The 13,893-nt window shown below is 41.4% G+C and overlaps 1 protein-coding gene across 3 annotated transcripts in view; it reads right to left on the minus strand.

Annotated features, from left to right (window-relative positions):
* Window positions 1-13,893, minus strand: part of MATN2 (matrilin 2) — a gene marked incomplete at its 3' end in the record, with an annotated part of 114,132 nt that overhangs the window by 44,393 nt on the left and 55,846 nt on the right. For all 3 annotated transcript variants that reach the window (XM_084230323.1, XM_084230322.1, XM_084230321.1), the window contains exon 4: window positions 10,962-11,084. In XM_084230323.1, coding sequence (XP_084086449.1) covers window positions 10,962-11,084 — 123 coding nt within the window. The remainder of the gene's footprint in view (window positions 1-10,961; window positions 11,085-13,893) is intronic.

The raw sequence follows: 13,893 nt of genomic DNA on the forward strand, positions 1-13,893 counted from the left end.
TTGCAGAAGTAATCAGGTGAAGCTGAGGTCATTAGGCTGGGCCTTAGTCCAGTATGACTGGTGTCCTTCAATAGGAGGAAAACATTGTGTGAGGACACAGACACACAGGGGGAACACCATGTGGCAACAGGTCAGAGTAAGGCAGCAGCCAGCTCAGGAATACTGAGGACCAACCGCCACAGGCATCAGAGGGAGGGGGTCATGTCTGGTGCCCAGAACCATGAGGCAATACATTTCTGTTGTTTGAAGTCACCTTGTGTTTGGTACACGTGTTATGGTAGCCCTGAGAATACACCGGGAATATATTGAAGGTGGGGCGAATAGGATTCCTGTTGATTTAGAGGTGAGCAAGAGAAAAAGAGGGATTAGGCCCTTTTGAGTTATTTGAGTTCTCCCTGGTGGACTAGGGTTTAAGTCTGATGGCCCACAAGGACGGCCTGAGTTCTGAGTTTAATCCCCGGCCAGGGAGCTAACCCACATAGGGCACAGCAAATCTCTCCTGTTTTGCGTTTCTGATTACAGAAAGAGATCTATAAATCATTTGTTATTTTTTATATTTATATGTGTTATATACTTATTTATTTTAAAGAACAATGTTTTCAGTTATTTTAACATAGAAAACTACTAAATCATACCAAGGAAATAGAATCTGCAAAATTAACACATATGGACAATTTCTAACAAGGCAAAGCTGTGCATGGAGAAGAAAATGACAGTTAACATAATAATGAAAAGATGTAAAGGGAAAAATTAAAGATTTTTTAAAGGGTAATTGCCAGCATTTTGCTTATTTCTTTGCTCTCAGTCTTCATTAAGTTTCTCTGTAAGGTATAATTTTTATAACTTCACCGCCCTAAAGAGTTATAATTTTTATAACTTCACCGCTTCCTAAATAGCACCTAATATCTATGGGTTTAATGCACAAACTGTCAAAGTAGGACAGGGCTCTCCTTAGCCCTGGGATGTGGATGTTGTGGGGTATTAGCTAGTTACTGCAGTTGAGTCATAACATGAATACTGAACTGGCACAAAATCCTTCAGAAGTTCACTGCTTACCTTTCAAGAAGCAACAGATCATTAAATAAATAACTGGGGGCACAGAGGATACTGAGATCAAGCATACCGAGCCCTGGCCTGTGCCCCTGTCTATGTGACAAGGAGTTGGCCATGCCGTGACCCACTGTGCTTAAGCACTTGGCACTCCCCACCTCTACCCTCTTCATGCTGGACCTGAGCTGCCATCATGAAAATCTCCAGCCTCTGCATGGTTGTCGACCATCTGTCAGCCAGTCTTGTCTCCAGTCACCCACTTCTTAGTATCCCCTCCAAAGAAAGAACCTGCTAATCTGACTTTCAATTTCTAGGACACTGAGAGTATAACAGTGATGAGCAGGCAGGTAACTGTCCTAAAATATAGAAACTCGGATTTGACTTCTTCTCTCTTGAATTTCCTCTTGCCCTCTATGGGGTATAAAGCTAAGCTCAGTCATCTCTGTCCCTTAGAGAGACCCTGAGTATGTTGGCCCCATATGAGGCCAGAGAGAGGTTGGAGGCTTTGCTTAGGCATATATATATTCCAAATTCCTTTTTCCAGAATGTTGTAGAACAGAATATCTGATACTGGATCAGACATTAATAACGTTGTGAAGAAGAAGCTCTTTTAATTGACCTCCACATAACTAATTCCTGATCAATCAGTGCTTTTCATTCTCTCTGAAAAGATGGGACCTGATACGGAGAACACGAAAACACTTTGGCCTGTCAGAGGGCCAGTGCTGTGGGTCACCTGTGTGCTTTTCTCATACCATCTGGGCAGTCTGTTTATAAAGCAGGCTTGGTGGAACACCTGAGTTCTAGAACAGCAGTGTACTTTTCCCATTGACAGATTATATGTTTCTTTCTTTTTTTTTTAAATAATAAATTTTATTTTTATATTCCCCCATACAATTGCAAACGCCCCATTCTGACCCCAATCCCTCCCCTCCTGCCCCCCGCCCCCCAAAAAGTGTCTCTGGTTCATAGTTTTTTGTTGATTTTGATTTTCACTTTCTTATATTCATTTTCCTGGTCCCTTATTTAAGTTTTCTAGATTCCTGCTATGAGTGAGACCATCCGGTATTTATATGTTTCTAAAGCATTGGTTCTCAAAGTGTTGTCTGTGAACCACCTCATCAATCATCACTTGAGAACTTAGTAATGCAAATTCTGGAGCCCCACCTCAGACCGACTGAATTAGAAATTCAGGATGTGAGGTCCAGGAATATGTGTTCTAACAAGCCCTTTGGGTGACTGATGTACATTAAAATTTGAGCACTGCTGTTAAAAGCAAGTTTTGTTTCCAAACCTATATACGCCATTTGTTCAAGTACTTACATAAATGGCATTTACACTAAGTGCCAAATAGTACTCTTATAAGTATTAAAACACTAATTTTTTAAAAAACCAATGAAGTATAAACATTAAACCAAAGTGAGTTTTTTTTTTTTTTAATAAAAAGTCAAAAGAGTTTTAGAGATTGAAGGCATTTTGCTAACCAAAACTGCTAAGAATCAGGCATGGATAAAACAAGTTTAAAAGATTGGGGAAATTTTCTGGGGCCTCCCTGGTGGCACAAGGGGTTAAGTCTCACCACTATCAAGCTATCACCAGCCACTACAACATGAGTTCGCTTCCTGGCCAGGGAGCTACCCATATAGGGCAGCAGACTTCTGTCTTCTCCTGTTAGCAGTGTATTTCAGTAAAATCTGCCTTTTCTGATCCCAACTCTGTCCCTGGTGAATCCTCTCACACACCCCCCCCTTGCACCTCTGGCCCATACCCCAGTTCTTATATGCATAAATAAATAAAAATAAATCTTTAAAAAAAAAGATTGGGGAAATTTTCATTAAAAATTTACAAAGATTCTATCCATAAATTGCCTTAGAGAAGGTTTCAAATTCTTGTTCCAATTTAAAGGAACCAGAATTAGAAATCATACACAACACATTATGGGTTTGGTTTACACAAGAAATATTTTTTTAAAAAAACATTTTTTTCCAAATGAAACTAAAATTAACAATTTTGGAAAATGCAATTAAGAGTAATTTTTATTGAAAGTACATTTATGCAATTTCAATGAAAATAAAATGGTTAAGGTAGGTTTCCATATACAGTTTTTTGTGATTCCTTTCTTTTGATGACATTGTCTATCAAATTGGCCAATGAGAGGGTCCCCTGCACTTCAATTCTTGTGCCGGGTTTGTGTGTGTGTGTGTGTGTGTGTGCATAGCGCTCTAGGGAAGTGAAGGGAAGAGGAAAGACTGGCAAGGAAGGTGTCAGGCATTCCCGGACCCCAAGATCCTGGCTAGTAAAACCCCAATGTATCAAATCCCACCTTGACTTGAAGACTACCTGCCAGGTCCCTGCCAGCCTCCAGAGACAGCAAGTGATTTGGAGAAGCCCACATCCAGGAAAATGAACTTAAAAATTTTGAAAGGTCAACAGAGTTCTCAGTCCATTCAACTCTGACATCCTTTGCTGCATGTTTTGGGTTCTTTGCATAACTTCCTTGGTTGCAAAATTGTACTTGTAAAAAGAGAGACCAAAGTTAGTGGACATATGTATAGAGGAGACACTTGTGTAACTCAGAGATGCCTCTGTTTTTCAACTCATCTGCTTCAACAATAACTTTTCTTAGTTGCTTGCCTGAAGTGTCTATACTCTCCATTACAAAAAGAATGAGTAATACCCTGGCTATAGTTCTTTGGCTTTCTAGATTACAAAGAGGTAAGATCTCAAAGTCGGAAGCCAGTCTTGCCACGTACAGTCTGCCCAATGCATGAGAAATCGCTCAGCTGTCTCCAAGGATGAATGATACTTTGGCACAACGTAATAGAGTCCAAGATCGACAGACTCTGCTTTACAATCTGGTCACATTTCAAAGTTTTCTTCAGCAGGAATAGTGTGTAAGGGAAGAGCATTAGTAGAAACAGTATATTTTAAAGAGGAGTTTTTGGGTTTTAAAGTTTGTTGATGACAGAGTAAGAAGAAATACATTCATCATTAGAGAAACAGGAGAATCAATTTATTTGCTCAGTATATAGGAGACTCACACCATCAGACTCACGAAACCTCTTTCTCCGGGCACAACTTGATTTTTATAAGCAGGATTTTGATAGCTTATTGATTTTGATAGTAGTAGGGGAATGTTCTGGGTGAACATATCCAAAATTATCTGTTGAAGTGCCTTATCCCCACTTGGTAAGAATGTGACTATATTTGGTGATTTAAAAAGGCGATAAAGATAAGGTTGTTCCAAGAGTGGAACCTAATCCAATCTGTTGTCCTTATCAGAGAAAATCTGGACCTACAAAGAGGCACAGGGATGCTCTCCCACAGAAGAGTGGCCACATGGAGGCAGTGGACAGGCCAAGAACAGAATGACATGAGAAGAAATCAACTCGACTGACACCCTTGATCTTGGACTTCTAGCCACTAGAATTGTGAGAAACATATTTCTGCTGTTCCAGAAACTCACTCAGTAACATTTTGTTGTAGCAACCCTAGGAAACTAACACAGGGAGAAATGGACAATATAGAAGAAGTAGATCATACTTCAAAACTGAGGAGTTAGCTGATACCTTAAAATCTGACTTTTCAATCAATCCTCCCATCCCTTCTCAGCTTAGAACATCAACCATCCTTTCCTCATTGAAGGTAACAGATACAGAAGAATATAGGAGAAAAGTTTTGAAGGCAACTGTAAGGCCGTGTGAAAGCCCCATGCTATGTGCCACCATCATTCTGAGTCTGGACCATCAAGGTAATTTTTAAAATGTACTGCATACCGTTGACATATCACTGAAGGCACACATTCATAAAAAAGACAACAATCCATGAAGGATATAAAAACTCGGCATCAATTAACACATGTTGTATGCATTTTATATATATTAGCTCATCTAACTCACAACAATCATTTCAGGTGGGTGTTACTTTCCTCAATCTATAGAGGCAATCACTGAAACAGATCTTAAGAGACATATAAAATGTGGATAATGATAGTACCTATCTCACAGGGTCATTGCAGTTATATGTAAACTGTTTCAAACTCATCTTTGGATTTAATAACATTCAATAAATATTCATGGCTTTCATCACTCTGCCTCCCTAATCAGTTGAGGTTAAATTTTCTATAAGAAAAGATGAAATGTTACCATTTACAGCAAAGTGGAAGGAACTCAAGGGAATTATGGACAGTAAAGCAAGTTAGAAAAATATAGACAAATATTTGATATTTTCATACATTTGAGTACAAGAAGAAAACACAGTGGCTGAATTGACAAAGCAAAATAATCATAAACCATTGCACACTCATAAACAAAATGAGGTTCTGAGGCTAAGAAGAGGGGAAGGAGAAAGGATCAAACAGGTATAAAGCATGGTGGTAGGGATAACAATAGGGTTAGTAAAAAATTAAAAAAAGTAGGGGCCTCCCTGGTGGTGGAGGGATTAAGTCTCAGTGCTATCAAGCTATGGCCAGCCACTGTGCCTGAGTTCCATCCCCGGCCAGGGAGTTAACCCAAACATCGCAGCAGACCTCTCCTGTCTTGCCCACTGCTCCTCTCAGCAGTGTATTTCATTAGATCCACCTGTTCTGCTCCCCACTCTGTCTCTGGTGAGTCCTCTCACCTCTGCATCTCTGGCTATCTATACTCCAGTTCTTGTGTGCATAAATTAATATTTTTTTTAAAATTAAAAAGTAAGTAAAGAGGCACATTAGTTCTTGACTCCAAAGCACAGGGACTTTGGGGGGATAAAGGGAGGACAGGAGAGTAAACCAGAGAATCTGTTTAAGGAAATGATGGTTAGTGGAAGAAGGAAAGGACTCCCATAGTTTTTAGACACCAAGCAATGTTTATCGAAAAAAAGAAAGGGAACTCCCTGGTGGTGCAAGGGGTTAAGACGCAACCTGTGATGCAATCCACAGCCACTGCAGCACGAGTTCGATCCCCCGGTCAGCCAGGGGGGAGCAACCTCTCCTGACTTGCCCACTGTTCCCCTCGGCAGTGTATTTCAGTCAATCTGCCTGTTCTGTTCCACACTCTGTCTCTGGTGAATCCTCTCATCATCCACACCTCTGGCCTGTACTCTAGTTCTTGTATGCATAAATAAATAATTCTTGAAAAAAGAAAGAAAGGAAAACATAGCAGATCCATTCTGTGAAGGATGAAAGCACAATTGGCCTCTGTCCTTAAAGGTTTACAATCTGCTTAGGCAGATAAGAGGCAAACAGGACCAAAGCTGCTCTGAAAGAAAAGGAGGTCAGTAAACTAGGTGAACAGTACAGCAGAAAACTCACCCTCAAAAATAGACATAAATGGCCTTTGAAATATGTAGAGTTTAGGATGGAAATGAACACAGTTTTAATTTAGTCTCAACTCAGGCAAAAGCAGGACCTGAGTCATGACCCTCCCTGGATCAGCTGAGTGGGGATGGAAGCCCCACACTGCCCAGAGTGAAATCAGCAATTGGGGCGGCGGGGGGGGGGGGTGCTGTGGCACCTGAATGTAGTGTTCCACTGACTCATAGCATGGGAATGTTGTCTAAAAGGGCTGAGTCTGCTAAGAATTGATCTAAAAAGGTTGCTGCTATAACTCTAGGATGAGTCACTGTACTAGAACCACTCTAGGATGAGTCACTGTACTAGAACCAATGCTATGGAAAAACCTGTGGCCTCCATTCACCAGTAGCTGGGCATGATGAATCTACCAAACTTCTCTGAACGAATAGTTTTGACTTGCTGTCCCCATTTTCTCACCACCAACTCCCACCCCTGGAAATCCACCCTTTACAGCTCACCTCTTGATCATTATCAGTTGTCTCCTGGTTATCTTTGCATCCCTAATGCCCACCGGTACCAGGCAGGCAGCTCTAAAATGTTTGCTGAGATGAATCAATGACTCAACACTGATCTTGGTGGCTTTTTCTCTAAGTCCTATTCCTTTTGGCCTTGATGGAACAAGAATTTCTGGCTAGAAATTCTCTTTTCCAACAAATTCCATGGCTTTCCTGATTGTCTCCCACTCTACATCCTACCACCTTAGGCTGTTATTCATGGATATTTTTCTTGCTCCTGATTCTCCTTTCAGTTCCCGACATGTGGCTACAACTGGAGGCTCAGGCTGTCCCTCTTTCCTCACTCTGCACTTCATGATATCCAGAAAATGATGACAATGATTATTTAAACCCACAAAATCCTCTCATGCCGATATTATAAATCCACATTATAGATGAGAAAACCAGGGCTCAGAAATGAAATGAAATGACTTGCTCAAGCACATGTGACTAGCAAGTGGCAGGACTGGGATTTGAACCTAGGTCTTACCATATTGAAGGTCCAGATACCTTCAAAACAAGGAAACACACAAATAAATATTTAAAGTGCAAAATACAAGAATATTAAAATTTAGAAAGAGATGGACCAGGTTGCTTCCTGCTGAAGCTCCTTTTTTAAGTTAGTGCTGTTTTCTGTTCCCTTTTAACATGTCTTTCCTGGTGTCCCACCTTAACTTCAAACTCACTTTGTTGAAAACCTCATTATCTTTTCTAGAATCTGTTCCAATCACTCTTACTTCTTTCACTATTGCTATCACTCTAAGTCATGGAGCCACTTCTGACTTTTCCTTCTCCCTGTTCTTTACCATACTTTCTTTCATCCTGCCCTCTTTCCCTCTCCAGTCTTTCACTTGCTACCCAAATCCCAATTCCATCACTTCCCACCTGAGGATTACCATCAACTCCTAACTGATATTTCCATCGCCCCACCACCTTTCTCCTGGATCCCATCCTGCAGTTCACCATGAGATTAAGATTCCTAAACTGAGGTTTTGTATTTTTCACCCCCCAATTATAAAACCCTCAGTGCCTCTTTTTTAGAGATAAAGTCCAGACACTTCGGTCTGATTTTCAATGTCCCAAACAGCCTGGTTCAGCCTGAAGTCTTCAACTTCATCTCCTACCTACTTCACACCTGTAGGACGTCTCTGTTCCAAGAGCCAGTCTCCTCAACTGTTCATGTCAAGGTGGCTGGCTCTAGCTAGAGCAATCACATAATTTATCATTCAGACTGGAACTCCTTTGAAAGTAAAAGTGCTGAGAATTGAGCCAACAGGCATAAATTGAGATCATTTTGGATTATCTAGGATTTAGGATCACCATATTTTTAACATTCCCTGCCCATTTTACACATAGGCCACACAGGCCAGGTAGTAATGATATGCTTCTAGGTTTCTCCTCTCAATTTTTTTTTTTTTTCTGTGTCTCATACCTGGAGTCTCCATCTTTGGAGTATATTCAGGTTAGGCTGCTTATTTAGCTTTCACTTTGGAGTTCTCACTGGGACTGTGTTCCTGATCTACCAGCTCCCAGGAGTAAGGCCTCCTCCTCCCAGCCCAGCCTCAGCCCTTAAGCTGGACAGCACTGCTTCCTCCACACTATCACTGTCCCTCCCATCTCCCCTGGCCTTAGAACTTTGTCCAGCTGCCATGCTACCTTTGAACACAGATTTTTCACCTTTAGTCATTAGGATGACCCTCTTCTCTGTCCTTTTATAGCTTCTGTAGTCTCTGTCATTTGTTTTGCACTCAGCACAGCCCCACTGAACAACTGACCTTTTGAGAATTTGTTCCATCTCTGTAAGCAAAGCAACTGGTAACAAAAGCCCACCACCTCTTAACCATCTCACCCCAGCCTCCAACAGATCAGGTTCTTGCTTGAAGGACAATGATAGGAACCTCTGGAGGATGAGGCCTGGGTCACACAGTCTCTCCCATTTTCTTATTCTTCTTAGGACCCCCACCCACACTCTGACCACTCTAAGGAAAGGCAAACATTCCTCCATGCTGATGACAGCAGTGAGAGAAATGTCATCTCTAATAAACACAGCACACAACAGCTCCCTGGCAACCACAGCATTGACTCTCATGCTTGTCACTCTTCAATAAATACTGAATCCCAGAAGTTACAGCAAGACCATTAGGAACAAAAAAGTTCTCTGCTACCCAGGAACAATTAGGCAATTATTTGGCAATACTCAGAGGGTATTGGGTTCCTCACTGCCCACAAGTTTCCCAAAGGCCAAGGCAGAGCTCCTGCCCCAGCCATGGCCTCCTATTTTCCCTACCCCTTGACTCCCTGTCATCCATACCAGCTCTGGGCTCTCCCTCCTCCTTTCCTCACCCTAATCAACGAGACATTCTGGCTCTGTTTCCTGAAGCTCATTCACTGGTCTCACTCGCTGTGGTCTGATTTTCTTATAACCCAACAGCCTTCAAAGTTTCTAACCATTTAATCACTGGTAAGGGAAAACATCATATGTAAAACAAAATGGTATGACCTCATTTTGTTAATTACTAGCAAAATATTTTGGAGTAGATGGCTATAGTGGGAAAAGTCTTGCCGAAAACAAAACAAACCAATAATAGTGATTTTTCTCATCCATTTAAGTTCCTCAATGAAAGTATACTAGCTACATAATAAAAATTAAAGAAGCAAAAATAATAACAATTGATATTTACATACTGGTTTCTTTTTTGTCAGAATGGGTGGGCATGGTGCCCTGCCATCTACCATGGTTGCCACCCACAGATTAAGAAAAACAAAAAGCTTTAAGTTTCAGGGGACCCATTCCATTTGTGGACCTTGGATGGGCATGGTTTTCATCCCTATCTGTGTGTGAAAGCAAACCAACTCACGATATTCTCATCACTCACCTGTAGAGAGCAGGCCACCACCTACAATTTTTGTTTTGTTGCTTCTTCCTTCTCTATCCTTAGTTAAGAAATAAAGTGTGTTGGGAAATGTTAAATTCTGGGTGCAAAAATAATAATTCACTGTGTGAAGCAAGATATAACAGGACCTCTAAAACAGTGATTATGGAACTGAAAATGCAGGATTTAGTAGGTTCCAATTCCAGGTAAGTTGAGTCCTTTTCCTTTCTTTTTGCCTCATAAATATTCATTTCAGATCATTGAACCTCTACTATTTGTCAGGCACTGGTGTAGGCCAGAGGTGCGGGGGTGAGAGGATTCACCAGGGACAGAGTGGGGAGCAGAACAGGTGGATCTACTGAAATACACTGCTAAGGAGAGCAGCGGGTGAAACAGGAGAGATCTGCGCCATACGTGGGTTAACTCCCTGGCAGGGGATCGAACTCAGGTCATGATGGTGATAGCACTGAGAGTTAACATCTAGACCACAAGGGAGGCCCAACTGTTGATTCAAGTTTAACCCAGGAGTTGCCATCATCAGACTAGGGATTAGCTGGCCTGCTCTGCAGGTGCAGAAGCGCATTATCTATCACTGGAAATATCAGATGCCACCCTCACCTCTCCTACCTCTCACCAGTCACACAACGGGAAATTTGCCAACTTATTGCAACTTAGTGATAGCAGTGCTAATCACTGTCCTTGAGACTCCTTACCTGGGGCTTGACTTTTGATTTTCTCTCATGTGTCTTATTCATAGTTGTTCTTTTACACCTGGGATCCCTTAACCTGTCACTGAACTGCGGGTCCAATAATTAGGAGTAAGGTTGCCTATGCCTTTGAGGTGCCACATAGCAACCTTACTCACCACCCAGTGAATTTCACTTAAAACATATGAGCTCTACTGAAGTCAGGCCTTCCCAAACTTATCCTCCAAATCTGATGAAAATCCACCCAGTCCTTTTCAATGGATTACACAAAATTCTGTTTACATAGATTGTTATAAATATGCCTTTTGCTGAGGACCCAGAATGAGAAAATACCAACTTCATTCAAAAGTAAACTCTTTAAAGTTCATATTCTGCCTGACAAGTAGGCCAGAGAACAGAATGCCTTGCTGAAACTCAAAAAAGAACAATTGGACACACAGTGTCTCCCCTCCCCTCACTGTGCATATGTCCTGCTTCATTGAGCAAGGCTGAAGGGAATACTCACCCACACATCTTTTTCCGTCCTCGGCCAGGGTGTAGCCACTGTAGCACTGGCAAACGAAGGAGCCCAGCACGTTCACGCAGAGCTGCTCACAGCCATGGTTTTCTACCGCACACAGGTCCTGGACTGAGCAGAGCCACACCATTAGGACACAGCCCTGAAAGAGGTGGCCCTCAGGACAGGGCCATGCAACAAGCAACTCTACAGCACTTGTTAAAATAATTTTTAAAAACATTGCAAATGGTATATGATTAGAATAGAAAAATTCAAAAACAGAAAAAGTATAGAAGGTAATTCACCTATTATCTCCACCTATATTCCTACCACCAGGAGTCAATCACTGTTAACATTTTTGTGATTTATTTTCTATGTACATCTAAGGAGTATATTTCAAAGTTAGAATTATTTCTTTCTATTAAATGCATTAAATAATTTTCAGTTAACATCAGTTTGTATTTTTCCAAGTTAATGAACGTACCCAGAAGACATGTTAATGGATCTTGAGAACTAAGCAATGAACGGGTATTTTCACTTGTATACATCAAGTACTATTCCTAGACTTTGAGGACTGAAATGCTTTGCAGTCCCCATCTTGTCAATTTGCATTGAAATAATGCAGCAAAGTCTTTGACATTTTGCAGATGGGGAAGCTGAGAAGACACCGTGAAAAGACATACTACTCCACCAAAAACATGGCAGGTCTAAAAATGGTCCTGAAATGTCAGGTCTGTATCAGTTCTTTTCAGCATACTTTCCCTTGTTCCATTTGTCTACCAGAAGGATCTTTGAAAATCCTCTTTGCATTCTATTTATTCATCCCAGTAATGAATGAGGAAAAGAAAAGCCAAAGAAGATTAGACACAGGTAACAGAGATTACTAAGGAGAAATGTTTGGAGGGAGATTAGCAATCCTATTTTGGTCAAATATGTATTATGTGTCCACAAAGTCCTGAGCCCTAGCTCTTTATTCAAATGCAACTTAAAAAAAAAAAAAACCCACTCATAAGAATGCATTTACTATAGCACAACTAAGACTATCTCAGAGGATTATAAGATTAAAAGCATTTGGACCCATCACTGACTCAGTTTCTCCTTTGCAGGAACAAGCTGATATGACATTATTTCTCAGCAAGAACAACTTAGTTTCATAACAGAACTTGCTCTACCAGTGTCTTTGCCACTAAAATTGGAGAAAACCAGAGAACATTAAAGGGACTGGAAATATTAAAGAGTTTTCTCTGATTAAAAATTCTCACTATGGGGCCTCCCTGATGGTGCAAGGGGTTAAGACGCAGCACAATGAAGCTATCCATAGCCACTGCAGCACAAGTTCGATCCCCAGCCAGGGTGGTGACACACATGGTGCAGCAGACCTCTCCTGTCTCACCCACTGTTCCCCTCAGCAGTGTGTTTCAGTGCATCTACCTGTTCTGCTCCCTGCTCTGTCTCTGGTGAGTCCTCTCACCTCTTGCATCTCTGGTCTGTAGCTCAGCTCTACATGCATAAATAAATAAATCTTTAAAAGAAAATTCTCACTATGTTACAGTAGAAACTCAATAATCTAGAAAGTTAGATTGATCCCTGAATCCAATGGGAACTTATAATCTAGGTTTTGGAGTTTCATAGTGCTTTTAGATAAATATAAAATATCAAACGGGGGGGAATATCAAACATTATTTTATTCATCACCTCTATTAAATGCACTAAATAATTTCAAAAAATGAAGTCTGCAACATAACATTAAAAAAGTTTAAAGATTCTGGTTTTAAAATATTAAAATAGTAAAGGAAATACTCATCCCTAAATCAATAAAGCAGATGAGAAAATCATAGCTGCACATTTCTTTAACTCCTACTAGTATTTTTATCTCTTAGATTTCCAATCGGGAACTCCAGTTAAGATGTCCAAAGAATTTAGATATAGGGAAAACACCACTAATGAGAAAAAAATTCAGATCCATGCAAAGTGAATAATTACAAATGGCAAAATCTATAGCCAGTTACAAAGCCAGGGCAAAGATCTAAGAAAAATATGAATATTGGAATGCCCTCCACTTATTCAATAGACATATGTGCAGCACCTGCTTTGCCCCTGGCACTGGGGGTCTAATGGTGAGCCAAACAGACAGCAGGCTTCCTGCTATCATGAAGCTTCTATTCCACTAGATTTTCTCAACATGAATCTCTGGGAAGAGTGTTTCTGACCAAAGAACAAATGCAAAGGTCCTCAGGTGGCACAAACTGGCCTCATTGGAGGAAAGGAAGGCTAGAATGGCTATTTTTTAAAATATTTATTATTTATTTATGCATACAAGAGCTGGGGTATAGGCCAGAGGTGTGTGTTGGGGGGGAGGCGGTGAGAGGTTTCACCAGAGACAGAGTGGGTAACAGAACAGGCAGATATACTGAAGTACACTGCTGAGGGGAGCAGCGCGCGAGTCAGGAGAGGTCTGCTGCACCATGTGTGTCACCACCCTGGCTGGAAATTGAACTCGTGCTGCAGTGGCTGCGGATAGCTTCATAGGTTGTGTCTTAACCCTTGTGCCACTAAGGAGGCCCTAGAGTGGCTATTAGATGCGACCTAAGTAACTAAAATACAAGCCAGAATGTGATAGGGCTCTGTGAGAGAGGCTGACCAGTTAATGCGAGTTCAGACTGAAGATGTGTTCCTGCCTGTCAAGGTGGGTCGGTGAAGGCTCCCAGATATACGTGAGAAAGGGGAAAGCCACTCTGGGGTGACAGAACAGTGTAAGTGTGCAGAAATGAAAGCAAGCAGGACAGGCATGGCAGCTGAATTTCACTGCAGGAATTCCAAGGGAGAAGCGGCAGAGGATGGGGAGGGCAACTGATGCCAGATGCAGAGTGCCCGTGTGCAGGCTGAGGGGTCTGAGCTCTGCTTAGCAGCCGTGGGGGCCACTCAAGGTGAAATCCTTCCC

The sequence above is a fragment of the Talpa europaea genome, assembly GCF_964194135.1.
Source record: "Talpa europaea genome assembly, chromosome: 3".
NCBI classification, from domain to species: Eukaryota; Metazoa; Chordata; class Mammalia; order Eulipotyphla; family Talpidae; genus Talpa; species Talpa europaea.